Consider the following 26,667-nt stretch of genomic DNA (forward strand, 5'->3'; position numbering starts at 1 on the left):
GACCGTTTATTACAATAGTTTATTTCGTAAACTATACAACAAAGTATCAAGCTTCCAGTTTCTAAAATGAATAGGTGTGCTGAAAATAATCAACATTAGTTCTAGTATCTGGGATCAAAATAAGGACACTGCACTTGTAACCATATCCTGTATACACACAGATTCAAGGTTTGAATGTTTTTACGTGGTTAATACTGAAACGAAAAACAGTAACAGAACTGAAGCCTTTGGCCTATTTCTAACCTCCATGTTTAATACTATTTTGAATTGTGTATCTGAAGACATCCATTGCGAAGTACCTTACTCTCTACATCATAGTGTCTTCCCATCTGACTTTTTTAAAAGAGGTTTAAAGACTTTTCACAGTACAGTAACCATTTGGAAATATTAGGGAAGAAATGATGCCTGGGGATTTTATTTCAGTAAAGTTTTATTAGCATGATTGTTGTGTTTACAGTACAATTTTATTTTGGCTAATGTCTTTCGTAATAAAGTGAAACTTTGAACTGAATGCAATAGTATGATGTGTTTTATAAATTTGTAATGACATCCAGCTGTGAACATCATTCGTATTGACGCGGTTGTGTGAGCCGTTCTTCGGTCTAGATACACTGCAATCCGGCGTCCTCGTTGTGATTGCAGTTGTGAATACCAACTCCTGGGTGTCGGCAGTTAAAGATGTCAGACTCTGTTCCTAAACATCCAAGCTCATCCAGCCAGATATTACCAGAACCTATAGAAGTGAGAACAAAACATGCATCAGACGCTTTTTTATACATTAAAGTGCAAGAATAGAAGTTACTCTACATGTTCCTGTGGTGTAATTTTACTGTCAACATCTTATGTAAGCAAAACTACAAAGAAAGGACTAGTAAAGGATGGCCTAATTTAAACAAAAGTATATACTGTTAGGTTGCTTAATCTAACATCATAATTTTAATGGTTGGTTCAGGTGTTCTGAGTCTTTTCTTTTCTTTAGATTTTGTTTTGTAATGACTTATTTACTTATATGAAACTCAGTGTGGACCATTTTAAAGTTCAAAACAATGATGAAGGATGTAAGTGTGCACACACAGTTGCAATAGCTTGTCCAGCTACGCTGGGCATTACTAACCAACAAACATCATGAATGCACCCCAAACTAACTGAGCAGAACTATCTGCTTTTAGTGAAGTGGCCCATTATGTAGTGGCCAGATATACAGGACTGTCTCAGAAAATTAGAATATTGTGATAAAGTTCTCATTTTTTTGTGTATAAATTAAAAAAAAAAAAATGTCTATTCATTCTGTTCATTACAAATCAAACTGAATATTGCAAGCCTTTTGTATCTTTTTATTATTTTATTATTACAGCTTAAGCAGAAAACTCTAAAATAAAATCTCAAAAAATTTTAATATTTCAGACCAAGTAAAAAAAAAATTTATAACAGCTGAGGAGTGTTTGTCAAGGCTCAGCTCGCAGTGTTTCCCAGTTAATTAGACAATTAGATTTATTTTATCATCTTTTTGTATATACTTTTCATGATATTATTCAGCGAGATAGGATATTTGAGTTTTATAGCTGTGTCATAATCAGCAATATTAAAAAGAATAAAAGGTTTGCAATAAATTTTTTGATTTGTAATATGAAAAGAATGCATGACATTTTGTTTTTTTTGTTTTTCAGAACAGAAAGAACTATACACGATATATGCATGTTTTTAATGGATGAACAGCATGTATCGTTAATCCAGCGAGAGGTCATAAGCATACAAGTCACTCCATGATTCAAACTCCATTATCTGTGATGTCATCATGACATGGACTGGGAGGTTTGACTTTATTGAGTTTTATAATGGGCGTAACAAACACGAGCATATCTGACCAGTCCAGTGTCGGTCAACACATGTGATAACTTGTGGTGTTTCGGTTTAACGAGTGACCGTGTTAACTGGTGACTCTCAGTCGGATGCGTTGGTTGTACCTTGTGGTGAAGGAAGCCGTTGAAAACGACAAACATAGAGACCCTCAATCATTTCAAAATACAGACGCATCTGTGTTTATTATCTACAGTACACCAACGAGTTACTACTAATACGAGCAACAATGGACGCATTCGACTGCAGGTCCCCAGTTAACACGGTCACTCGGTAAACTGAAACACCTGATGCTCTGAAACGGTCCTGTGGGGATTCTGTGGAACTTGAGTCAGCTGCTTCTGACAACCAAACATGCAGCAAGCAGACATTGTAATGCTGGTACCAGTTTTTATTCAAGTGTTTAAAGCGTGCTGACTCGTCTGAATGGTTCGGCCACAGTTCCCTTCCATTGCCAACATGGCCCGTAAAAGGTTCTGTACTACTGTTATCTTTCTCAGTACATACAGTTTGGAGTTAAACAACAGTTTATCCATCTTTCCAGCGCTTCCACATAGGTACCAATGTTGAGCACATCTATTGCTGGGAGAGGGGTGTGAGCTTCTTACCTGGGCTGGCGACGTAGGTGGAAACGGCCGTTTGGTAGCCCAGCATCTTACAGATCACTTTTCCATCCACTGTGTCGAAGCTGTCGTCACACACGGTGCCCCAGACTCCTTTGAAGTTCACCTCCACTCGGCCTCTGGCTTTCCCCGGCACCAGACGCACAACCACTGTGCTTGACACAAGGTTACAGCTGGTTAAAGTTCCCGGTAGCTTCAAGTTATTCTATTTTAAAAGTGTTGTAGCAGTTTCGTTAAGATAAATATTGTTCTCAACAACATGCATAATTACACTCTGGTGGAGTTCCTTTGTCTCCCGTGTCTCCTTTGGGACCTGGTGGTCCGGGAGGACCTGTGGAGGAAACATTTTCAAATATATCTTCCAACCAGACTGATGGTTTATATGAGCTGGTGAGAACATATCTGTAACTGCAATGATTCGCAGAATACATCACATAATGAAGAAACCTGTGATTGTAAAACACACTCACCTTCAGTTCCATTGAAACCAGGAAGTCCATTCACACCTGATGACAACAAAATGACATCGCTTTAAAGATATTGGCAGGACATCATTCACTTCAGTTACAGAATGTGGCTGTATATATATAATATAATATATCTGTAGCTTGTTACCTGCTTACATTCAGGTTTACTTGAGGCAAATAAAAAGAGTTGGAAACTCTCCAGTAAGCGAGAGTGTGAATGAGCGAATTTGAAATAACTATCGACATCTCTCTATTCTTTGCATTAATATATATATATTTTTTTTTCTTCATAGAATGGTATATTTCCCACTGAACTAGTTCATCTTTATCTCAGTGATAGAGTCCAAATGAGCATAAAATATCACTATGACCCTGAAATTCGGTCTCTAACATTGGATATCCAGGGCCAAAAAAAAAAAAGATTGTCTCAAAGCGATCAAAGCACAATGTTGATCTCACAATGTTGATCTCACAATCTTGATCTCACATTCTTCCGGGCCAAATAAAGAGGACATATTGGCTCATTATGTCTAGAAACATGTATTTATATGTCTGTGTTAGCAGCTCTTGGAGGAGGACCCACCGTGTACGGTGTAGATAGAAACTACGCGGCGGTGCTATGAATTATTTAGCTAACGTCCAAACCCCAAACCCTTACCTTGGGCCCCACGGTCCCCCTTCTCTCCCTTTGTACCTGGACCTTGATTCCCAGGGTCTCCTGGGAGCCCAGGTGTACCGATTGGACCTGCATTAACACACACACACACAAACACGCACAAAGATACACACACATAGAGTTGCATAACAGTGAAATTTAACTGACATATAAAAGTAGAAACTCTTTTCTCCATGATTTGTAGTTATCCGCTTTTAACATTTTATTTTAACCTCTTTGTTCAAACTTTCCAGAAAAAAGTACAGTCTGCCATTTATGTTTTTGGTACAAATAAATATTTCATTAATGCAAGCTGTGCAGATTGTATCATTATACATGACCCAGCGTATTAAACAGTGCTGTGTCAGCGATATCACAGATGATACCCAGAAGTTAAAGGAGGAAGAGAAACCGAAATTCATAATTTCATAACTGCAACTTGCTGATAGATTTCTTTTCCATCGAGGAACTGAGGCTCTGTAAAGTCGTTTGCTATACAGTATTTACAGGAGGTATACTGAAGATTATTACCTTCGCATTGAAAATGCCGGAAGGTTATGTTTTGATCGCCGTGTATTTATTTATTTATTTATTTGTATGCGTGTTATTCGCAAATCTCAAAAAGTATTGAACCGAATCGCATGAAATTTGGTGGGATGATTGTTTATTATCCGGGGACCAGTTGATTAGATTTTGGGATCGATCGGGTCAAAGGTCAAAGGTCAAAGATCATGAACAGCTCAAAATCTTTCGCAGAACTCAAAAAGTATTGAACCGAATCGCATGAAATTTGGTGGGATCATTGTTTATTATCCGGGGACCAGTTGATTAGATTTTGGGATCGATCGGGTCAAAGGTCAAAGGTCATGAACAGGTCAAAATCTTTCGCAGAACTCAAAAAGTATTGAACCGAATCGCATGAAATTTGGTGGGATGATTGTTTATTATCCGGGGACCAGTTGACTAGATTTTGGGATCGTTCGGGTCAAAGGTCAAGGTCAAAGGTCATGAACAGGTCAAAATGTTCTTGAATCGCCTGAAATTTGGTGGGATGATTGGTTATTATCCGGGGACCATTTGATTAGATTTTGGGATCAATCGGGTCAAATGTCAAGGTCATGGAAAGGTCAAACTCTATTTTTACCATAGCACGATACATTTTTGTCCAATTGGCATGCAACTAATGCCAAAATGTTCATAATTCAATGCCCAATCTTGTGATATGTGAAGGTATGCGCTCTACCGAGTGCCCATTCTAGTTTAACATGTTTCTACCCTGCTTATAGTAGAACAGAATTTTAGAAAGAACACCTTTTTTAAACAGCTTTAATGTATTTATTCATTTAATATGTTCATTAAAAAAAACTAAAGGAGAATGTCAACACGTTTCTGCTCGTAGCCCCTCATGCCCCCATCTTTATTCAATGGGTTTCATATGTACAATGACAATCAGAGCAAAACAATAAACCCAGACAATAAATGAGGCTCTTAACATGAAGATATTGAACAAGTGTTTAAAATGTGTGTGCTTGTGCTGAGGTGTGTGTGTTCCTGCTCCCACACTGTCCTCCTATAGGAGCGCAGTCTGAGGGCTGTCCTCCTATAGGAGCGTAGTCTGAGGGCTGTCCTCCTATAGGAGCGCAGTCTGAGGGCTGTCCTCCTATAGGAGCGTAGTCTGAGGGCTGTCCTCCTATAGGAGCGCAGTCTGAGGGCTGTCCTCCTATAGGAGCGCAGTCTGAGGGCTGTCCTCCTATAGGAGCGTAGTCTGAGGGCTGTCCTCCTATAGGAGCGCAGTCTGAGGGCTGTCCTCCTATAGGAGCGTAGTCTGAGGGTTGTCCTCCGAAAGGAGCGCAGTCTGAGGGTTGTCCTATAGGAGCGCAGTCTGAGGGCTGTCCTCCTATAGGAGCGTCGTCTGAGGGCTGTCCTCCTATAGGAGTGCAGTCTGAGGGCTGTCCTCCTATAGGAGCGTAGTCTGAGGGCTGTTCTCCTATAGGAGCGCAGTCTGAGGGCTGTCCTCCTATAGGAGCGTAGTCTGAGGGCTGTCCTCCTATAGGAGCGTCGTCTGAGGGCTGTCCTCCTATAGGAGTGCAGTCTGAGGGCTGTCCTCCTATAGGAGCGTAGTCTGAGGGCTGTTCTCCTATAGGAGCGCAGTCTGAGGGCTGTCCTCCTATAGGAGCGTAGTCTGAGGGCTGTCCTCCTAAAGGAGCGTAGTCTGAGGGCTGTTCTCCTCTCCTCTCTACCCTCATGTTGTGCTGTAATCTTTCATCCTTTACGTCTCTTTCTGAGTGAACGTGGCGCGTTTAGCTGCCGCTGCTCTCCGGTCGTCGTAACTGGTTTTAATGTGTTGTACGGCGACCTTGAGTGCCTTAAAAGGCAACTTATAAAATAAATGTATTATTACCTTCGCATTGAAAATGCCGGAAGGTTATGTTTTGATCGCCGTGTATTTATTTATTTATTTATTTATTTGTATGCGTGTTATTCGCAAAACTCAAAAAGTATTGAACCGAATCGCATGAAATTTGGTGGGATGATTGTTTATTATCCGGGGACCAGTTGACTAGATTTTGGGATCGATCGGGTCAAAGGTCAAAGGTCATGAACAGGTCAAAATGTTCTAGAATCGCATGAAATTTGGTGGGATGATTGGTTATTATCCGGGGACCATTTGATTAGATTTTGGGATCAATCGGGTCAAAGGTCAAGGTCAAAGTCATGGAAAGGTCAAACTCTTTTTTTACCATAGCACGATACATTTTTGTCCAATTGGCATGCAACTAATGCCAAAATGTTCATAATTCAATGCCCAATCTTGTGATATGCGAAGGTATGCGCTCTACCGAGTGCCCATTCTAGTTATAAGTGTAACGTTAGGTCAACTTAATGCAATATGTAAGTATTTGCTAATTAGCACAAACAAACAATATGGTTGAGGAGAAGAAAAGATTCCACACGGCTCCAGCAGACATCTGTCCTACTGTTTGCACATATGATCTATATGATGCTTCATAATAAATGAATGAAGTTGCCATGTTTTTACTGAAGCAGTGAAGCAGGTAACTGCAGTGTTTCTCAAATGGGGGTATGTGTACCCCTGGGGGTACATGAAGGCACTCCAGGGGGTATTTGAGATTTTTCTAAATATATTAAAAATTAATATCCATTAAAAAATAGTTAATTTATAAATATTCAATTAAATATAAATTGAATTGTACATTACTGAAAACAGGTTGAGAACCACTGCCCGACAGCATGTCATTTAGTATGGATGGGAGAGCCTTTTGTGATGGAAGCTAAAAGCTGTCAGAAACAGCTTCCATCATAACAATAACAATAAGTGCATTATTACATGGATAATAATCATAAGGAAACCCACCAGCAGCTCCTTGTTGCCCAGGTTGTCCGATGGGTCCCGTTCCCCCCTTTGGTCCTTGAGGGCCAGGAACACCACTGTCACCTAGAATGAAGAAAACAGGTGAGTGGTCTACTGGTGTGATCTATACTGATGTGATCTATACTGATGTGATCTACTGATGTGATCTATACTGATGTGATCTACTGATGTGATCTATACTGATGTGATCTATACTGATGTGATCTACTGATGTGATCTATACTGATGTGATCTATACTGATGTGATCTACTGATGTGATCGAAACTGATGTGATCTACATGTGTGATCTCCTGATGTGATATGCTGGTGTGATCTACTGATGTGATCTACTGGTGTGATCTACTGGTGTGATCTATACTGAGATCTCCTGATGTGATCTACTGATGTGATCTACTGATGTGGTCTACTGATGTGATCAGCTGATGCTATTTACCTGGTTAATATTGTTGGTAATCAGTGACATAGCCTCGACTGGTAAACTGGCATTTGAAGGGTTCAAATCCTCAAAATCAATCACTTCTTCATTGGTTTGATTTTATGAGCTCAGAGGCTCTAACACATGGAATGATCTTTCTTCTAATATCAGACCATTACATGTGGTTATTGTTGTGAAACGTAGATATGTCTATTCCTACCTGTTGTGTTGTCCCCATGGTGACAGCACGGGGGGATATTTGGGTGCTGAAGATTACCAAATTTATGGATTCATTATGCACTGATTATACTTCACCTTTAACTGCCCTCTCCTTAACTCACCTTTGAAACCTCTCTCTCCTGTCATGCCTTGAAGCCCATTTGTTCCTGAAATACCAGGCGGTCCTGAGGGCACATTACGCAACCTAATATTCAATTCAGTTTATTCGATATAGCCCAATATCACAAATTAAGAATTTGCCGCCGTGGGCAGGCGCGTGTACAGATAGACCCCCAGTGGTGCTCAAGCTCCTCCCCTTTAGCCCTGTATGAGAGAACTGCCCCTTTTTCTGGAGACCAATTTGTTCTTCATCAGTATTTAAGAATAAAAATTACTTTCGCTGTCATCAATTCCCTCCAAGTGTTTTGATATCCGACGGGGCTTTTTAAAAATGTTATATGACTACCCATTAGCCAATCAGAACGCTTGTACTGTCATTGCCATCTAATAATTCATATTTATTTATCAGGAAAATGTAAGCTAGCTGTCTACTCCTGCCAAGAGGAGACGAGACGCAGGTCGAGGAGCGAATAATTAGTTTAATGCTGCTAATGTTTCAACTCTGGTTTGAGCCCCTGCCCCCCAAAATGTCTGTGCACGTGCCTGTCCGTGGGCTTTACAATCCGTATACATACGACATCCCTGACCTTTGACCTCACATCAGATCAGGAACAACATAAAAAATAGAAAAGCTTTCACAGGGAAAAAGGTGAAGAAGCCATCAGGAGAGCAACAGAGGAGGATCACATCATAAAAAGAAAAAAGAAGCGTAGAAGAGAACAATTAATTTCCTGTCCTTTTTATGGTTCTGACCCGGGGTTGATGAACTCTGGTCCGGTTCTGACCGCTTGATGCTTTGCAGTTCAAAGTTCGCAGTTAGCCTGAAACCTCAAATCCATCCTTACTGCGCTCTCGTTCCTGACACTGTGGCTTTAAGTCCATACGCAGCCCACCTGGTATGAGGCTGATGGAGGTCAGCTGGCCCTCCAGGTTGTGTGTACTGGTGTTGAGCCGGTTCAGGTCTGACCGCAGCTGGGCAAGAGGCCCCTCCCCCCCACACAGGCTGCTCACCTGTTCTCATGGTGGAAACACAACTTTGATTTTAAATGAATGCTGTAAAACATGATCACATCAAACACATTGGCATAAAAGTTTCCATGAGACGTGTCATTAGATCTCTCTGCCAACGCTGATGAACTGAACACGATGTGCATTTAAAATAATGTTTCAAGCGCTCATACAACTATATAACATAATATAATATATTCAATGGCACAGGGTTCCAAATACATGTGACCTTCGGCACCCAGGAAAGAGACAGGAAGTCCCCAGAAAGCATCACGTGAGGAATTTAGGGGGAGTTCTAAAATGTTGTTGTTTTTGGAGAGAGAGAGAAACAGTTTGTAGGATTATTTACATTCGACACTCAGACTAGTGTTAATGACGTTAACACTTCTCAGTGTAATGTTATCACTATGTTCAGTGATACTTTACATTTAGCTGACCCTTTCATCCAAAGTGACTTTCAATGATGTTACATTCACGCACTGTAGACACAGCTACAGGGAGCAGTTCAGGGTTAAGTGTTTTGCTCAATGGTACATCGACTAGGGCAGGGATTGAACCACCAACCCCCTGATTGAAAGACAGAGCTACTAACCACTGACTCACAGTGGCCCTTTAACACTGTGTGGATAGGGACCCTATGTTTAGTGTTAATGTACTCTTTAATTCTACTGTGCAGCTTTTAACTCGGTCACGTTAGCCCTCTGCAATTCGGTATTTCAAGACACAAAATCATCTTGAGTGTAAGTTGAACTCAGTAGAGAGTTATTCTAAAATGTTGCTTCTGCTGAATTATCAACATTTGATTAAAAAAAAGTGATTTTGAGAAACTTACTGCAGTCTTTCCAGATTTAAAACGCGCGTGATGAAACTCAGTTTGAAATGAGAAGGAGGGGGCGGAGCTTTCCAGAGTGACAGTGAACGTTGTCATCACTGGGGTTTTACTCTTGCTCTAGTTGTAATAACTCTGAAAGAGTTAATATACTTTGACACTGATTTTTTAACACTGGGGAATTTACTGTGTGGGGACCATTATTATACATAATCTACATCCCACTCACTGCTTCCATAGCTGGGCTAGTTCCAGCTTGTATGCTAAACTAAGCTTACCCAGACTCCAACTCTGTAGTGAACACACACATAACAGATCCATATGAAAAAATAAGTCCATGCTCTAATATGTTGAAGTATTTGTCAAGATGTACAGACTTTTGAAGTAAAATAAAAACTAAACTAACTGAAGCTATATTCAAAAGTAAAAAGTTCAGTTAAATGTTACATATAAACAGCAGCAGGACCTGGCTCTTCAGGGCCCAGAGGTTGACCCTCAGGGTCTTGGTTTCTTGAGTGTTGTTGGAGAGCAGGGTTTGAATGTAGTCATCATCCAGAGGGATGGAATTGGACGTCTGCTTCTCCAACCTGGGATCAGAAAACGAAGACCCCAACTTGATAACTGGGACAGAGAGGAGAGAATAACCATCAGTAGGCTGACAATATGACTTTGTAGAGAATAATCCGTTGCACAAACTCTTCAACACATCACATGTAAACATGACAACAAATACTAATACTAATAAGCATACCTGTATAAAGGAGAAAAACATTGAGGGCGCTCTGGAAGATGAGGAAGAGGATAATGATATTAAAACACCACTTCTGTCTTCTGGGCTGCACCGGCTTCAGATCTGAAACACACACAGGAAGCACAATGGGCACCACACTTTGGAAAATCCTTGGAAAATAATTATCCGGTGACAAAAAGTAGCCACGGTCATCCAGTTGAGTACAAATGCTTTTTTTTAAATTTATTTGCAATGCTCAGAGCTTTAAATACTTGGACAATCAGTGTAAACATGTTAGCTGTCAATTAAAATGAAAACCTTGGGGGAATTATTTTTTGTTGTAAGAAATTTCATGAAAGTGACACTAAACCAAACTGGGCGAGATGTGTTTTACTTGACAATAAAGGCTTACTGTATCTATAAGTCATGAGATAAGCACATCTTTGCATCATTTGTGACCATCTTCAGTGCCATTTCCATAACACTAAATATTATCTTCAAGAGGTACTTTATAAACTAGACTTAATACATTCATTCATGGCTAACTCATTCTTTTCATATCCTCAGTTATACGAGCAGAATATATGCTAGCCTAAAGCTAGGCTACGATAACGAGAACAATATGAACATGTCGGCGCCCTCTTGTGGCTCACAGCAGGAGTTTAGAGATACAAAAAAGACAAGGGAAGAAATCCTGGGGAAAAAATAAGGGACCCAAATAAAATCTCCCTGCGACCCACCTGTGGGTCGCAACCCAGTGTTTGGGAATAAGTGTGTCAGAATAATGTGTAATATGCTCTGAGGTGGTCAGTGATGTTTTTGTTGTTTCATTTGATTTCAGAATGTGTTGCAGCTCAATTGCCAATGTTGCCAAAGATCACATGAAAATCACGTCAGTGAAGTCCTTCCCCCTTTTCCAAACACGTTCTCTCATGGTTCTGTATAACCTGGTGCTTAATTGTTCCTTATAGTCCAGTGATTATTAACCTGGGTTCGATCGAAGCGCTGGGGTTCTGCGAGTCACTCTCAGGGTTCGGCAGGGTAGACACACAGAGCAGCGTTTCCCGCCCCCTGAAATCTCCCCTGCCCCTGGAATATTCACAATAGCGACAGATAACAGAAGTAATTCAAGGTTCCCGAGCTGTTCTTTTATTAAACTAAACAGCCGTATGTTATTGATCGTATCTACACAGCGGCATGTCATTTCTGTCTCTACGTGGTCGCGTTCACGCTTCTCCTGGCTCTCGGAGACCTTTATTGAGAACTTCACATATTACAAAGTACACAGACATAAAACGAAGTCATTAATGAATAAAGAGCAAAATGCCTGTGCTTTCGTCTAAATGTTTACTTTACGGCGCTAACAGATTACGCTGCGCATGCGCGACGGCCGAGATTCTTGACAACTTGCCAGGTGTCTCGGTGAGTTCGGTGCTCCTGCTGTTGCCCTTCAAAATAAAAACTCTTTATTACCAAATAGTTGAACTTGTTTTGTTTAGTTTTTCACAGGTTGCACTTTATTGTAATTATCTTAAAAAGGCATTCAGTGAAAAACCACAATAAGCTAAATGTTGCACAAATAGAACTGTATTTGTATTATAATAAAGTGATTGAAAACTTTTATAATTTCTTTTGTCTGATGGAGCAATCTGGTTGAATTCTAAGTGACAGCTATATATATTTATAACATTCTAAGTACCTTAACCACACCATATAGCTAATCTGTTGGGCTGCACCTATCTTGACAAGCTCAACAAGCTTCTTTTGTAAATGTTTACCACATTTTTAGTTTTGCGTTATGTGATCGCTATATTGACAATGAATTAGATGTTTCTTGCATAAAATTAGTTAAATAATTCTTATAGTGCATTTAATTGTCGAGCGTCTTTAAATGATAACTTTTCCAATAATTTTTTTGGGTTGGCAAAAGCACCAACTATAGGGGTTTGTATCGGTCAGTGGGTCAGTCCCCGCTCCCTGAAGCTGTAAACCAGGAGAAACACCGAATTGTACAGCTCGGTTCACACGGGCAATGTCGGGCCGTTTTTTTTGTCGTCAAAAAATTGTCTGCCGACATTTTGAGCAACTCAGCATTTTTCTTTTCCGTGTTATGCTGCCTTCACACTAAAAGCTTTGTGAAGTCAATGCACAGACGTGAATGGAATGATATAGACTGAAGTGAAAAATTCGCCCGGCGCTGAGTTGCGAAAGCAAATCAGCTACATTAGCTGTTTTATATGTTTTGAAGAAATTAGATTTCATTTTTCCAATTACGAAGGGTTCGGCTCATGCACCGAAGAAGTGGCAGGGTTCAGTACCTCCAATAAGGTTGAGAACCACTATTTTAGTCCATAATGAAACCCTGTCTCATAGACATGTTTTAAAATACGACCGATACTTTAATAAAGCAGATAGCCAATAGATATAGTCTTCACCATAAGTAATCACTCATCTTCCACTATTGTGGTGTACCACAAGGTTCAATTTTAGGTCCACTTATATTTTCTATCTACATGCTTCCACTCGGCCAAATCCTCCAGCGACATAACTTATCTTTTCATCGCTATGCAGACGACACACAGATATACCTCCCGCCGAGACCAGGTGACCCCGAGAGCCTAGCTGCTGTTTTAGGTGGTGTCTCTGACGTTAACTGCTGGATGGCACAACATTTCCTTCAGCCCAATAAATCAGAAGTCATATTATTCAGTTCCCCAAAAAATAACACTGGTCTCATCGAGAGTGAAATTGGTCCGCTGGCTTATTATTTAAAACCGGTTGCCAGAAATGTGGGTGTAATGTTTGACTGTCAAACTTTGAATCAAAGATTTTTTTTAATGTGTCCAGTCCTGCTTCTTTCAATTACGAATACTCTCCCAGATTAAACCCACACTGTTACGGTCAGACCTGGAACAACTCATTCATGCACTCATTTTCTACCGACTCCATTACTGCAACTCCCTCCTTAAACCAAAAATCCATCTCCAACTCGTCCAGAATGCAGCAGCTAGGCTTCTGACTGGTTTACCCCAGTGCTGGCCTCCCTGATGGTTTTAGAATTGATTTAAATATTGTACTGATCACTTTTGAAACATGCCTGGGTCTGGCCCCAAGCTACATCGTTGAAATGTTAGCCCATATGAGCCAGCACGCAGCCTTGGAGCCTCCGGTGGCCTTCTGGACGTTCCAAAGTCGAGGCTTAAATCAAAGGGTGACCGTGGCTTTGTAACGACCCCCCGGAGGGGATAAGACTCGCAGAATCAGTGACTTCTTTGAAATCACTTCTTAAAACCCATTTTGATAGAACTGCTTTTATAACAAAATAGCCCAGAATCTCAATTCCTCCTGGGAGTTGGAACATCTTCCAGACCTGGTCGGACTTCTAATGGGGTAATTGATTCATTCATATATTGCTGTGAATGGAAATAATAATTAAAATGCCAACTGTAGTCCATATCGTGTGTGATTCTTTTACGCAGAGTTGTGGGGCTCATACTTAGGTGGAATACAGGAATAAATTCAGGATTCAGTTCTTATTCTTAGACTGAAAGAAGGAGCTTAAACATTTCTAGAATTAGACAAAAAGTGTTTTTGTGTTATCCCCATCGTGTAATTAATACTCTTGCTGAGGAGTTTAACCAATCAGATATGAGCTATTGAGTTGTTCTGTCCACGTAGTTAATTAAAGTCTGTTAGCTGCAGGCTCTTATGAATGTACTCCTCTGAATCAGAGCCATGGGACTCACCCTCGGGCTGGAAGCTGTAGAGGTCGGTCATGTCGAACAGCGGGTTGCTCTGGGTGTACGACCCTCCATCCTGCTGATCCGCGGACGTCTCCATGCTCTCGAGAAAGGCCACAATCACCCTCACTTCCTACTTCAGGAACTCTTATAACACACAAAGCATGATGCCAGAAAAACACCATCCACCCCAGATTGCAACAGAACCTGTAAAAGAACTAACATGGACAGAAGTAGAGGAAGGAACTGTGAGGGTTTGTAGCTGAGGCGGCCAAACGCACAGCAGGAGAGCAGAAAGAGGAAGTTGGTACTCAGACCACACTGCAAGGCCTTGCAAAACAGTAAATAAAATACAGTTCAGTATTTATTATCATGGTTTGATTGACTGATGAGACCTTTATGTTACTGTTGCTGGTATTGCTCCGTCATCGTGTCCACTGGTTCATCTGGTACTGAAGCCATAATGGAACGATCTAGAACAAGTTGAGTCACATTCAACATGAATAGGTATATCAATAAAAGCAATATACTAAAATACATACCTACACAAAGAAAAATAATGGTTCTTAAATGGTTCTTTAAAAGGCTTTGTGGTTCTACGAAGAACTATTACCTACTGAAGAACTATTTTTTCATTTGAGGCACCATTATAGGTTGTTTGAAGAACTCTTTAAGGAAATGGTTCTTTAAAGAACCTTGTTTTGAAAGGTTCTTTGTGGAACCAGAAATGGTGCCTTAAAGAACAATTCTTTGAAGGTTTTTTGAGACACCTGTATAGGTTCTTTGAATAACTTTCAGGAAATGGTTCTTTAAAGAACCCTGGTTTGAAAGGTTCTTTGTGGAACCAGAAATGGTTCTTCTATATCATCACTCTGAAGAACCATTTTCATTTTCAGATGGCTAATTATTCTGTGTGTCGTGAGCAGATGTTTTGGGAGGTTGCTGAGCCTTTTTAGAGAATATCTAACTGTATATCTGATTATGTCTTTAGCAGGAACCGAGGACGGGCATTGAGGAGAAGAGGTCCTTTGAGTTTCATCATGGGAGTTTTAACAATAACAAGGAGAATACTTTCAGATTCATTTGTCGAATATATAAACAGGGAATTCCAATGTAAAGTGTGTGATCGCCTGCCACAAAAGTCCAAGGCTGAGGGCTCTGCTCATCATGTGTGGAAGCTCTTTGATGCTTTTTCCTTCTTCTGAACAACTGTTGAGTCAGAAGAGAAGAAATTATCAGTTATTGGTAAAAGAAACTGGAAGCTGCAGATTGAAAGTTTCTGGGTTTTTGACTTATTGCACAACTTCATTTTGCTTTTCATGTGTTCAGTCTCTCTGTATAGCCTTCAATGACTCATAAAATGTAGTAATATTTATTAGGACTGCTTTATAATAGATGACAAAAGAGTCTGAAATAGAGTCTGAAGATGGGAAGCAGCTGATTGGCTGGCCTGAACGCCATGTTACCTGTCTCTTTAAGACAAGCAAGAACATTTATTTTATATGTTATTACTATTGTTATTAAGCATTGCAGACTGTCGGACATTATAATTCAGTAATGGTTGGCACTTTAACGTTAAATACATGTTGTTGTTCCTGTGATGATGTCATAGCACTTTCTGCATTTCACTCAATTAATTTTGTTAAATAGGCCAAAGGATAATCCAGCAAAAACAAATGTATTCGTCAATTAATTTAATTTGTTTTATAATAATTAAAAGTGCCATCAGTAAATCAACTTGAATACTTTACATTGGAAAGCTTAGCTGCGTTATTGTGATGATAAGTGAGCCCTTATCTTATGACAGAAGCTGTAACATCCACACAAACAGCTGAAGAAGCCCCAAATATACACATTTATAATATTATCTTCCATATCAATAACTGCAGTGGCTGCGACAAAAGGCAATTTATTCACAATCAATTTTGGGAAAGTGACAGAAACATGACTTTATACAAACTCATGCATCGGCGCTCAAGTAGCCCAATGAAATGAATATATGAATATACGTTTCGTTTTCTGATTTTATATTTATTCATACGGTCGAGTTGATCACCGTTTCTGGACTCGTGACAGTATTTCTGTGTGCAGAAGAAGAAGAGGAGGAAAAGGAAAAGAAGAAGTTCAGTCACGTCTCCCTCCTCGTTCCTCATGTATGCTTTTATGATTCGGAATTTCCGCTTGTCTCAGCATTTTATGTCCATCGTCTCTCGCTTGGTCTCCTCGTCGTGCTCCCAGATGACCCTTCAGCAGTGGGAACTGAATCTCACTCCAGTGTACTTTGAGTTGTCGCTGTGAGAACCTGTGTTTGGATTGAAACATGGAGGGGGGGGGGGGGGTTAAAGTGTAGATATGGTGTGAGAGTTGAAGGGCTCTCGCTCACTTAGAACCTTTACTTCCCCCTAGAGGCCATAACGATACATACGTGAAGCTTTACTTTAATTTACAGGTCAAATATACAGATGTGTAGCTCATTCTCACATGGACGGATGTCGAGCAGTTACACTTCTAATATTCAACTCCACTAATGTTTGCCTTTATTTCAAAATAAGAGTCCACTGAGACCCAGAATGAACAAATCAATCCTCAAACAGCTTTGAAAGAACCAAATCAGCTGCATGCAAACAAACTGACTTTGCCTTTATACGACACATATCTTGCATAATCACGTCTTGCATTGTATTAAATCTGTATGAATTCTGTCTCTTAAATGTACAGCAAATATATCAATCTGACAATGTGATGTCACCGGCACTTTGTAACTGCCCATTTGACTTAGTCTGCATGGTGTGGCTCATTGAAGCTGGCTGAGTTCATCTGGTTCCCTCCACGTTCTCCCTGTGGCAGGGGTGGGTTCACTCTGGGTTCTACTTGTGGAAGTGTGGGTTCCCTCCACGTTCTCCCTGTGTCAGCGTGGGTTCCCTCCGGGTCCTCCTTGTGCCAGCGTGGGTTCCCTTTGTGTTCTCCTTGTTGCAGCGTGAGTTCCCTCCTTGTTCTCCATATGGCAGTATGGGGTCCCTCCAGGTTCTCCTTGTGGCAGCATGGGTTCCCTCCGGGTTCTCCTTGTGGCAGCATGGGTCCCTCCAGGTTCTCCTTGCAGCAGTATGGGTTCCCTCCACATTGTCCCTGTGGCAGCATGGGTTCCCTCCGGTTTCTCCTTGTGGCAATGTGGGTTCCCTTTGGGTTCTCCTTGTGGCAGCGTGGGTTGTCTCCACGTTCTCCATGCTGCAGTGTGGGTTTCCTCCTAGTTCTCCTTGTGCCAGCATGGGTTCCCTTTGTGTTCTCCTTTTTGCAGCATGGGTTCCCTCCGTGTTCTCCTTGTGACAGCATGTGTTCCCTCTATATTCTCCATGTGGCAGCATGGGTTCCCTCCTTGTTCTCCATATGGCAGTGTGGGTTCCCTCTGGGTTCTACTTGTGGCAGCATGGGTTCCCTCCATGTTCTCTCCGTGGCAGCGTGGGTTCCCTCTGGGTTCTCCTTGTGGCAGCGTGGGTTCCCTCAGGGTTCTCCTTGTGGCAGTGTGGGTTCCCTCAGGGTTCTCCTTATGGCAGCATGGGTTCCTTCCACATTCTCCTTGCGGCAGCGTGGGTTCCCTCGGGGTTCTCCTTGTGGCAGCATGGGTTCCCTCCACATTTCCCTTGTGGCAGCGTGGGTTCCCTCGGGGTTCTCCTTGTGGCAGCATGGGTTCCCTCCACATTCTCCTTGCGGCAGCGTGGGTTCCCTTCGGGTTCTCCTTGTGGAAGCGTCTGTTACCTGCAAATTCTCCCTGTTGCAGCATGGGTCCCTCCAGGTTCTCCTTGCGGCAGTGTGGGTTCCCTTTGGGTTCTCCTTGTGGCAGCGTGGGTTGCCTCCATGTTCTCCATGTGGCAGCGTGGGTTCCCTCCACGTTCTCCCTGTGGCAGCGTGGGTTTCCTCCGGGTTCTCCTTGTGGCAGCATGGGTTCCCTCCACGTTCTCCCTCAGTCAGCATGGGTTCCCTCCGGGTTGTCCTTGTGGCAGTGTGGGTTCCCTTAGGGTTCTCCTTGTGGCAGCGTGGGTTCCCTCCATATGGCAGCGTGGGTTCCCTCTATGTTGTCCATGTGGCAGCGTGCGTTCCCTCCTTGTTCTCCATATGGCAATGTGGGTTCCCTCCATGTTTTTCCTCTGGCAATGTATGTTCCCTCCAGGTTCTCCTTGTGGCAGTGTGGGTTCCCTTCGGGTTCTCCTTGTGGCAGCTTGGGTTCCCTTTGGGTTCACCTTGTGGCAGTGTGGGTTCTCACCACGTTCTCCATGTGGCAGCTTGGGTTCCCTCCACATTCTCCCTGTGGCAGTGTGGGTTCCCTCCGGGTTCTCCTTGTAGCAGCGTCGGTTCCCTCTACGTTCTCCATGTGGCAGCGTGGGTTCCCTCCTTGTTCTCCATATGGCAGTGTGGGTTCCCTCCATGTTTTCCCTGTGGCAGCGTGGGTTCCCCCCGGGTTCTCCTTGTGGCAGCGTGGGTTCCCTCCATTTCCCCCCTGTGGCAGTGTGGGTTCCCTCCATGTTCTCCCTGTTGTAGTGTGGGTTCCCTCCAGGTTCTCCTTGTGGCAGCGTGGGTTCCCTTCGGGTTCTCCATGTGGGAGCGTCTATTCCCTCCACGTTGCAGTTTGGGTTCCCTCCACATTTTCCATGTGGCAGCGTGGGTTCCCTCCACGTTCTCCCTGTGGCAGCGTGGGTTCCCTCCACGTTCTCCCTGTGGCAGCGTGGATTCCCTCCACATTATAAATATCTATAATCTGAATGCTCCTCAGCTCCGACTCCAGCAGAGACCAGCCCAGATCCAACTTCCCTGCGGTCTTGGACCTGCATTGTGGTTCCTCTGGAGGGAGGAGAGCTCAGCGCATGTTTGCATCGTCTCCTCCTCAGGCCAGAACTAGTGCTTTGCCTCAGACAGGAGAACCAGGACTGTGGGGACTCTTGGATATTGCTGTTCTGGTTTTCAGAACACTGGTTGTGTCCACAGGGACAAAACCAACACAACATCTAAATTTCTTCAGTAATTCAGGCTTTAAAATGTATTTATTTTTAATTATATATTGTGGCAGCTGTCCCCAATCTGGCCTCGGCTGTTGGCTGGTTGACAATCAGTCAGCTGCTCTGACTGATTGGCAATCAGTCAGCAGCCGATGCTGCTTGTATAAAAGGGCAGCAGAGCTGGAGGGACGGGAGAAGTGAGCAGAGGCTCAGTGTTGCGGTCTGCTCGGTGCATGTTTTGTTAAATAAAAGATGTCATCGAAAGAAACCTCTTGGTGCCTGGCTGATCCTTGGTGCTGGTGGGGGAAACCCACGGGTAGCGGCATGAGACCTGCTACAGTGGAGCCCAACGTGGGGCCCCCTGGAACCCAGCGCCTGGAAGGGATGCAGCCAGATCCGGAAGAGGAGCTGATGAACAGCTTGGGGCAGATACTGGCCCGAATGGAGGAGATGCGGCGGGCACAGGTGGAGGAGAACCGCCAGTTCCTCAAGGCCCTCCTGGACCCGCCGGCACTGCGGCTGACTCCCATTCCCCGTGACCCGTCGCCGCAGCCGACCCTCGAGCCCCGGGACCCGTCCGAGCTGCCGACCTCCGAGCCGTCGGAACTGCCGACTCCCGAGGTCCAGGACCCGTCGGAGCTGCCGCCCTCCGAGCCGTCGGAGCTGCCGACCCCCGAGGTCCAGGACCCGTCGGAGCTGCCGACCCCCGAGGTCCAGGAGCCATCGGAGCTGCCGACCCCCGTCCCCCAGGAGCCGTCGGAACTGCCGACCTCCGAGCCCCAGGACCCGTCGAACCCCGAGGTCCAGGACCCGTCGAACCCCGAGGTCCAGGACCCGTCGATCTCCGAGGTCCAGGACCCGTCGGAGCTGTCGAACCCCGAGGTCCAGGATCCGTCGGAGCTGCCGACCTCCGAGCCGACCCGTCGGTGGAGGGCCGACTCTGGATCCCCGGGCCCTGTCAGAGGTGCCAGCTACCGCTGCTCCGGCTCCATCCCGGCCGGTCCCGGCTCCCCGTTCCCCGGCCCGGCGGGCTTCAGCTCCCCGTACCCCCCGTCCCGAACCCCAGAGCCTCCACAACCTAAGCCCGGTCCCCCAGAGCCCCCACATCCTGAGCCCGGTCCCCCAGAGCCCCCTCCTCCGCCCAAGCTCTCATGGGGGGGGGGAGGGGGAGTAGGTTAGGCCGGATGGAGCCCCGGCCTAAATCGGGTGGTGGGGATATATGGCAGCTGTCCCCAATCTGGCCTCGGCTGCTGGCTGGTTGACAATCAGTCAGCTGCTCTGACTGATTGGCAATCAGTCAGCAGCCGATGCTGCTTGTATAAAAGGGCAGCAGAGCTGGAGGGACGGGAGAAGTGAGCAGAGGCTCAGTGTTGTGGTCTGCTCGGTGCGTGTTTTGTTAAATAAAAGATGTCATCGAAAGAAACCTCTTGGTGCCTGGCTGATCCTTGGTGCTGGTGGGGGAAACCCACGGGTAGCGGCATGAAACCTGCTACATATATATTCTAGGTTTTTTGTTGTACTATTTCTGGATAAAGTTATTTTGCATACTATTGTTATTACTATGATGTATTTGTGTAATCATCACAAATATAACTTATTTGTCAACATATGCTATCATAAAACATACAACAATTTGAGATATTGGGGTTCTGATCCAGCTCTCATTACATCTGGAGGTTCTGGGGTTCTGATAACAGCTCCAAATTATTCTTAAACACACCAAACAAATCCAGACTAAAGTCTCGTGGTCAACACTTATGGCCGAATCCTCCAGGACCAACCAGCGTGGTTTGTGCTGTAATGTTTAAGTGTGCATATCACATCCTATTTAGCTTTATCATGAAATATGTTGTCCGATGTTTATTCAAAGAGAAGTGGAGTCACGTCCCTTGTGTCGTCATGTTTGGCCATTTACTGTTGATGAATTTCTATCCAGTTTTCGAGGTGGCTTATTTCACTCACGCGCTACTCTCATCGGCCACCAGGCGTCGCTGTGACGTAATGTTCTCTCAGCAGCTGCAGCATCAGGAGGTTCCATCGCTGTCTCTTGATCCTGCCTCTCCACCAGCTCATCGTCGAACATGTCCCAGCTTTATTGTTGTAATTGTTCCAGAAAGATATATTATTTTAAAATTAAGTATTTGATTTAATTATTATTTAATTAATTATTGTCATTGGTATAGCAGCAAAGTAAATCATAATACAGCAGACTATATTTCTCTTCAGAACACTCAGTCTCTCTCTGGTTTACGTAACTGTAAGGGAAGCCGGTCCAGATCCAGATCCAGATCCAGATCCAGGTCCAGGTCCAGGTCCAGGTCCTTATTCATCTTTAGACCTGCCCCCTCCCCCCTTATTGCTGCTGTGATCTGAGTTCAGACCGGACGGGGAGGGCCTGCAGCGTGGTACACTTTCTTGTTATTACTAAATTGTTTGGTGCGTTTAATAATTCATTTAAATTACATGTATTGTGTGTAGCCCAACATCCCAAATTACAGATTATCCTCAGAGGGCTTTACACCGTCCCGGGACCTCACATCAGCACCTTTCAGGGGGAACCAAGGTAAGAACCCTTCAGGAAAGCAACAGAGGAGGATCCCTCTCCAGGATGGACAGAAGAATAGATGTCACGTGACCAGATAAACAGAGTTACAGAATTACATAAACATAAATATATGACAGAAATTATGCATTTAATGAGAAGAGCATGATGGCTAAATAACCGCAATAATAAAATATGAACTAAACGTTTCTGCTTTCTTTCAAATTAAAAAGAGTTTATTTTACAGCTGAAAAATATTTTTTGCGTGTAAATGATCAATACTTTTCTTTTTTGTTTTCTTTTGAGATAATGTGTTACAACACTGACCGAACATTATTACAGAAATTATATTTTTTTTCATTTTGATCCATTGATTGATATATATGTTGCTGCTGTAAAATAATATCAGATTGAATCTTAATCTTCAGTATGGTAAAACACTCTCTAAATCTCAGCCCTGCTTTTATGTGTGTGTGTGTGGGGGGGGGGGGGGCTGACAGTATCTTCATCCAGCTCCCATCAATTCAATTCAATTCAGTTTATTTGTATAGCCCAATTTCACAAATTACAAATTTGTCTCGGAGTGCTTTACAATCTGTACACATAGACATCCCTGCCCCAAAACCTCACATCGGACCAGGAAAACTCCCAAATAACCCTTCAGGGAAAAAAAAGGAAGAAACCTGGAGAGGAGAGCAACAGAGGATCTCCTAGGATGGACAGATGCAATAGATGTAATGTGTATTAAAATACATTCAATGAATATGACAGAGTGTATGAATAGTTCATAGTAGGCATATTCCACGATGGAGACCTCCACGATCCATCAGGCAGATGGCGGTGGGGAGGAGGGCGGAGTCTCAACAGGACAGTGGCGTGGTCATGAGCAGGAATTCCACGACCAGGCGATCCATCAGGCAGATGGGATCTATGCGTCTCATAGGGTCCGATGACCCCATGAGGCGTAAAGTCAAAAGGACTTCGGGAGAAAGCAGAGTTAGTACGTGTGATTGAGAGATGAAAATTCATCCTTAAGGAGAGAAAAAGGAGATAGGTACTCAGTGCATCCTAAAACGTCCCCGGCAGCTATAAGCCTATAGCAGCATATCAAGGGGCTGGACCAGGGCAAACCTGATTCAGCCCTAACTATAAGCTCTGTCAAGAGGAAGGTCTTAAGTCTACTCTTAAACGAGGTGACTGTGTCTGCCTCCCGGACTGAAATTGGAAGCTGGTTCCATAAAGAGGAGCTTGATAACTAAAGGCTCTGGCTCCCATTCTACTTTTTAAGACTCTAGGAACTACAAGTAGTCCGCATTTAGTGAGCGTAGCTCTCTAGTGGGGCAATATGGTGACAAGCTCCTTAAGATATGATGGAGCATCACCAATCAAGGCTTTGTAGGTTAAGAGAAGAATTTTAAAAGTGATTCTTGATTTTACTGGGAGCCAGTGCAGAGCAGCTAGTGCAGGAGTGATGTGATCTCTTTTCTTAGTTTTAGTGAGAACACGAGCTGCAGCATTCTGGATCAACTGGAGGGACCTAAGAGATTTATTAGAGCAGCCTGCTAATAAGGAGTTGCAGTAATCCAGTCTCGAAGTAACGAACGTGAACCAATTTTTCTGCATCTTTATGAGACAAGATGTGCCTGATTTTTGAAATATTACGTAGATGAAAGAATGCAGTCCTTGAGATTTGCTTTACGTGGGAGTTAAAGGACAAGTCCCGATCAAAGATAACGCCAAGATTCTTTACAGTGGTGTTGGATGCCAGGGCAATGCCGTCTACAGAATCCACATCACCAGATAATTGATCTCTGAGGTGCTCAGGGCCGATTAAAATTACTTCGGTTTTGTCTGAGTTTAACATCAAGAAGTTGCAGGTCATCCATGTTTTTATGTCTTTAAGACATGCTTGAATTTTACTTGGTGTGTGTGTGTGTGTGTGTGTGTGTGTGTGTGTGTGTGTGTGTGTGTGTGTGTGTGTGTGTGTGTGTGTGTGTGTGTGTGTGTGTGTGTGTGTGTGTGTGTGTGTCGGCAGCACCTTATATAGGAAGGTAACGTTCCTCTCAGTGAGGAGGGTCGGTCTGATTAATATGTTGATAAATATCTCATAGTGATTTACAAAAAAATAACAGTAAAATGAATTAATATAATAATGAGCAGAGTTACTATCAGCTACAGAACACACAGACACAATATAATCCCTGAGACCCGTTGGACGAGCAACGACTATGATAGAAGTATTATTAATTGTTTAATGACACAAAGGGTAATTAAAGCATATTAATAAGGACGCTGAAGTACTCATACGTAATCAGTGAATACCTGATATTAATTGATTATTATTTTTACAATGATGATGATATTCCCCAGACTGCAGCGGTGTGTGTCCGTTCTTCGGGCCTCCAGTTTCACATGAAACAAACACAAGTAAAACGCGGCCTTAATATGACGATGACTCAGATGAAGAGCTCCTCCGTGTGTTCGGCGCTGTCGGTTCCGTTGCATCTATTAACCTATTTCCCTCTTGATGAAGTGTTTGGCGTGATGAAGGTGACACCGGCTTTGAGGCGCCTTCCTCCCGCCGCCAGGTGACGGAGGCCCCGCTGGTCGGGAGGAAGAGGAACTCATTTAGACATGGAGGTCTTCCTCCGGCAGCTTGTGTCTCACAGGCCGAGAAAAGAGCGCTTCTCCGGGGCTCGGCCGGGAGACAATACCGACGGACAATGGTTGTACCTCAGCGAGAGAGAGAGAGAGAGAGAGAGAGAGAGAGAGAGAGAGAGTGTGTGTGTGTGTGCGTGTGTGTGCGTGCGTGCTACATATTACGCATGTGAATAGGTGGTTAGCTATACTGGGAAATAGAAGACGCCTTGTGTTGTGGGCCTACCACGTCATTATGTCACCATGTGTGTGTTTATGGATGTAATTTGAAAAATGCCATATTCGGAAATCAAAGTGTAGCCTGAATCAGGTAACTTCCTGGAGGTGAGCAGTTGTGTGCGTGCGTGCGTGTATGTGTGTGTGTTGCGTGTGCGCGCGCGCGCGTGTGTGTGTGTGTGTGTAACCCTGCTATCCCTCGGCTGTATAAGATGTAGCATATCCCCGGTAACCAGGCTGAAGGCACGCCGCGTGGAGGAGCTCTTGTTGGGGTTGACCGTGGCCTGAGGCCCGCTGCTCCACGCTGCCGCTCTCCAGCCTGAGACGCCTCACTTCATTGGACGTCGTCACCCCCTGTCCTAAAGTGTCCCGGTCGGTGATTGGCCCGCTGCGCTATGGATGGTAAATGCACATCCGGTGCGCGTGTTGAAGTGATGGACCGTGAAGACCCGACTGTCAGACAGCGATGAGCGGCTCCGGTGTGAGAGCCGCGCGCAGTCCCATCCACACACACTTTGAGAGTAAGTCCCCGACCATGACGTACCGGAGCGCTGCGACGCGAGCAGCACGCGCACAGTTAGCGAATAAATACACCAACCAGCAATATAACGGAGAGAAAATAACTATGTTTTAGGGGTTCCTTTTTCTTTTTTTCTCCTTTCATATTTTGGATACAAACAGGCCCGCGAGGCATCAGTGGATTGAGAGAACCGAAGACACGTTGTTCACACAAGCCGCGATGGAGGAGCAGCGGGACGTGAACAGCTCGGACAGCAGCGAGGCGGAGAGCGTCTCCCCACCTCCCAGCCTGCCCTCGCCGCCTATGCTGCCGCTGCAGGCCGCCCAGCAGGCCCACAGAACCACCAACTTTTTCATCGACAACATTTTGCGGCCCGACTTCGGCTGCAAGAAGGAGCTCGGCCTGGGCCCTCGGGACCGGGCGCAGACCTCAGGCCGGGACCGCGTCCACCCCGCAGTCAGCAGGCCGAGCCTCCCCGGGACGCCGTGCCACGACTCCAACTGCAGCAGCGACAGCACGTCGTCGTCCGCCTCCGGCGCCTCTTTGGCGAGTCCCAAGAAGAGTCGCGGCGGCGGGGGGAGCGCGGCCGCCTCCACGGAGGGCAGCGGCGTGAAAGCTGAAGAGAGGACCGGCGGCGGCGGGGCCGCGGAGAACACGTCCCCCTCTCTGGTGGTGCTGAACGGGACCGGAGCGTCCACACCGGAGAGCCAGCCCTTGCTGTGGCCGGCCTGGGTCTACTGCACCCGGTACTCGGACAGGCCCTCATCTGGTAAGGCAATAGCTCCACGGAGGAAACCACTCGGTCTGTTTCCATCTCTTTATTACATCAGCAGTCATCCCTCTGTTTAGGACTCAAATACCGAGACACATCTACTCCGCGGAGCACATTTAATTTAGACAATCAATACTTTTTTTTAAAGAAAAGTAAAGCTCGAATTAATATTTTTGAGAATGTATGACTTTCAGGTCACCGATCTTAGTTGTACTATAATATATATTTATAACCTCATTTTAAATTGTAGATATATGTCCTCCGACATATGGTGCTTTAAATAAAATTGGTTTGATATTAGTTTGACTATCGTATATATTTATAATCTCATTTTAAATATTATATCTCCGCCAACATCGGGTGCTTTAAATACAACGTGTTTAATAACGCGTTCATGCTGCAGGTCAGGATTAACCTTCCTTGAATTTTACAATCCCAAATGAGTTTAAATATTTTCCTTCAACGAGGATTCAAACTAAACAAAAAATAATCTAGTTGGACCAGAACAGGAATTAGACTGCCGACGAAACTGTCATTATTAACATAATGTATGTTAATAAGTATAATGAAATATCTACACAGCATGCGTGCTGTGTAGATATTTAGATACATATTACAATTATGTATGTATTTATTTCATTATATTTGATTATTCTACTCAATTTTATTATATTATATTACATTATATTGCATTGCATTACATAATCTTAGATTCGACTAGATTACATTACATTATGTTATATTTTATTCTAATATTTCCATTGTTATTATTTTTATTGTATTGTATTATATACTCTATGTTATTCTATTCTTTCAGCGTGTCTCTTTAACCTCATCTGTGTATTTGCTAAATAAAATAAAAGTAAAACAGAACTCAGAACTATAGACACTATAAATCTGTTTGATGTGAGAC

At 43.8% G+C, this 26,667-nt stretch overlaps 2 protein-coding genes across 2 annotated transcripts in view; one reads left to right on the forward strand and one right to left on the reverse strand.

Moving 5' to 3' along the window:
• On the reverse strand, window positions 1–14,246 carry marco (macrophage receptor with collagenous structure). Its single transcript, XM_056424420.1, has 11 exons — window positions 14,065–14,246; window positions 10,340–10,441; window positions 10,055–10,209; window positions 8,645–8,762; window positions 7,754–7,816; window positions 6,979–7,059; window positions 3,606–3,692; window positions 2,951–2,986; window positions 2,752–2,811; window positions 2,466–2,630; window positions 1–733 (listed from the first exon to the last, which is right to left on the reverse strand). The coding sequence occupies exons 1-11, from the start codon at window positions 14,156–14,158 to the stop codon at window positions 603–605; spliced, it is 1,092 nt and encodes a 363-aa protein (XP_056280395.1). The 5' UTR covers window positions 14,159–14,246; the 3' UTR covers window positions 1–602.
• A 10,903-nt stretch (window positions 14,247–25,149) lies between these two features.
• Window positions 25,150–26,667, forward strand: part of LOC130200289 (homeobox protein engrailed-1-like) — a gene marked incomplete at its 3' end in the record, with an annotated part of 3,428 nt that continues 1,910 nt past the window's right edge. Inside the window, exon 1 of the mRNA XM_056424442.1 lies at window positions 25,150–25,751. Within this exon, the coding sequence (XP_056280417.1) occupies window positions 25,202–25,751 (550 nt within the window). The remainder of the gene's footprint in view (window positions 25,752–26,667) is intronic.

This window comes from Pseudoliparis swirei, chromosome 2 (assembly GCF_029220125.1).
Source record: "Pseudoliparis swirei isolate HS2019 ecotype Mariana Trench chromosome 2, NWPU_hadal_v1, whole genome shotgun sequence".
Classification (NCBI taxonomy): domain Eukaryota; kingdom Metazoa; phylum Chordata; class Actinopteri; order Perciformes; family Liparidae; genus Pseudoliparis; species Pseudoliparis swirei.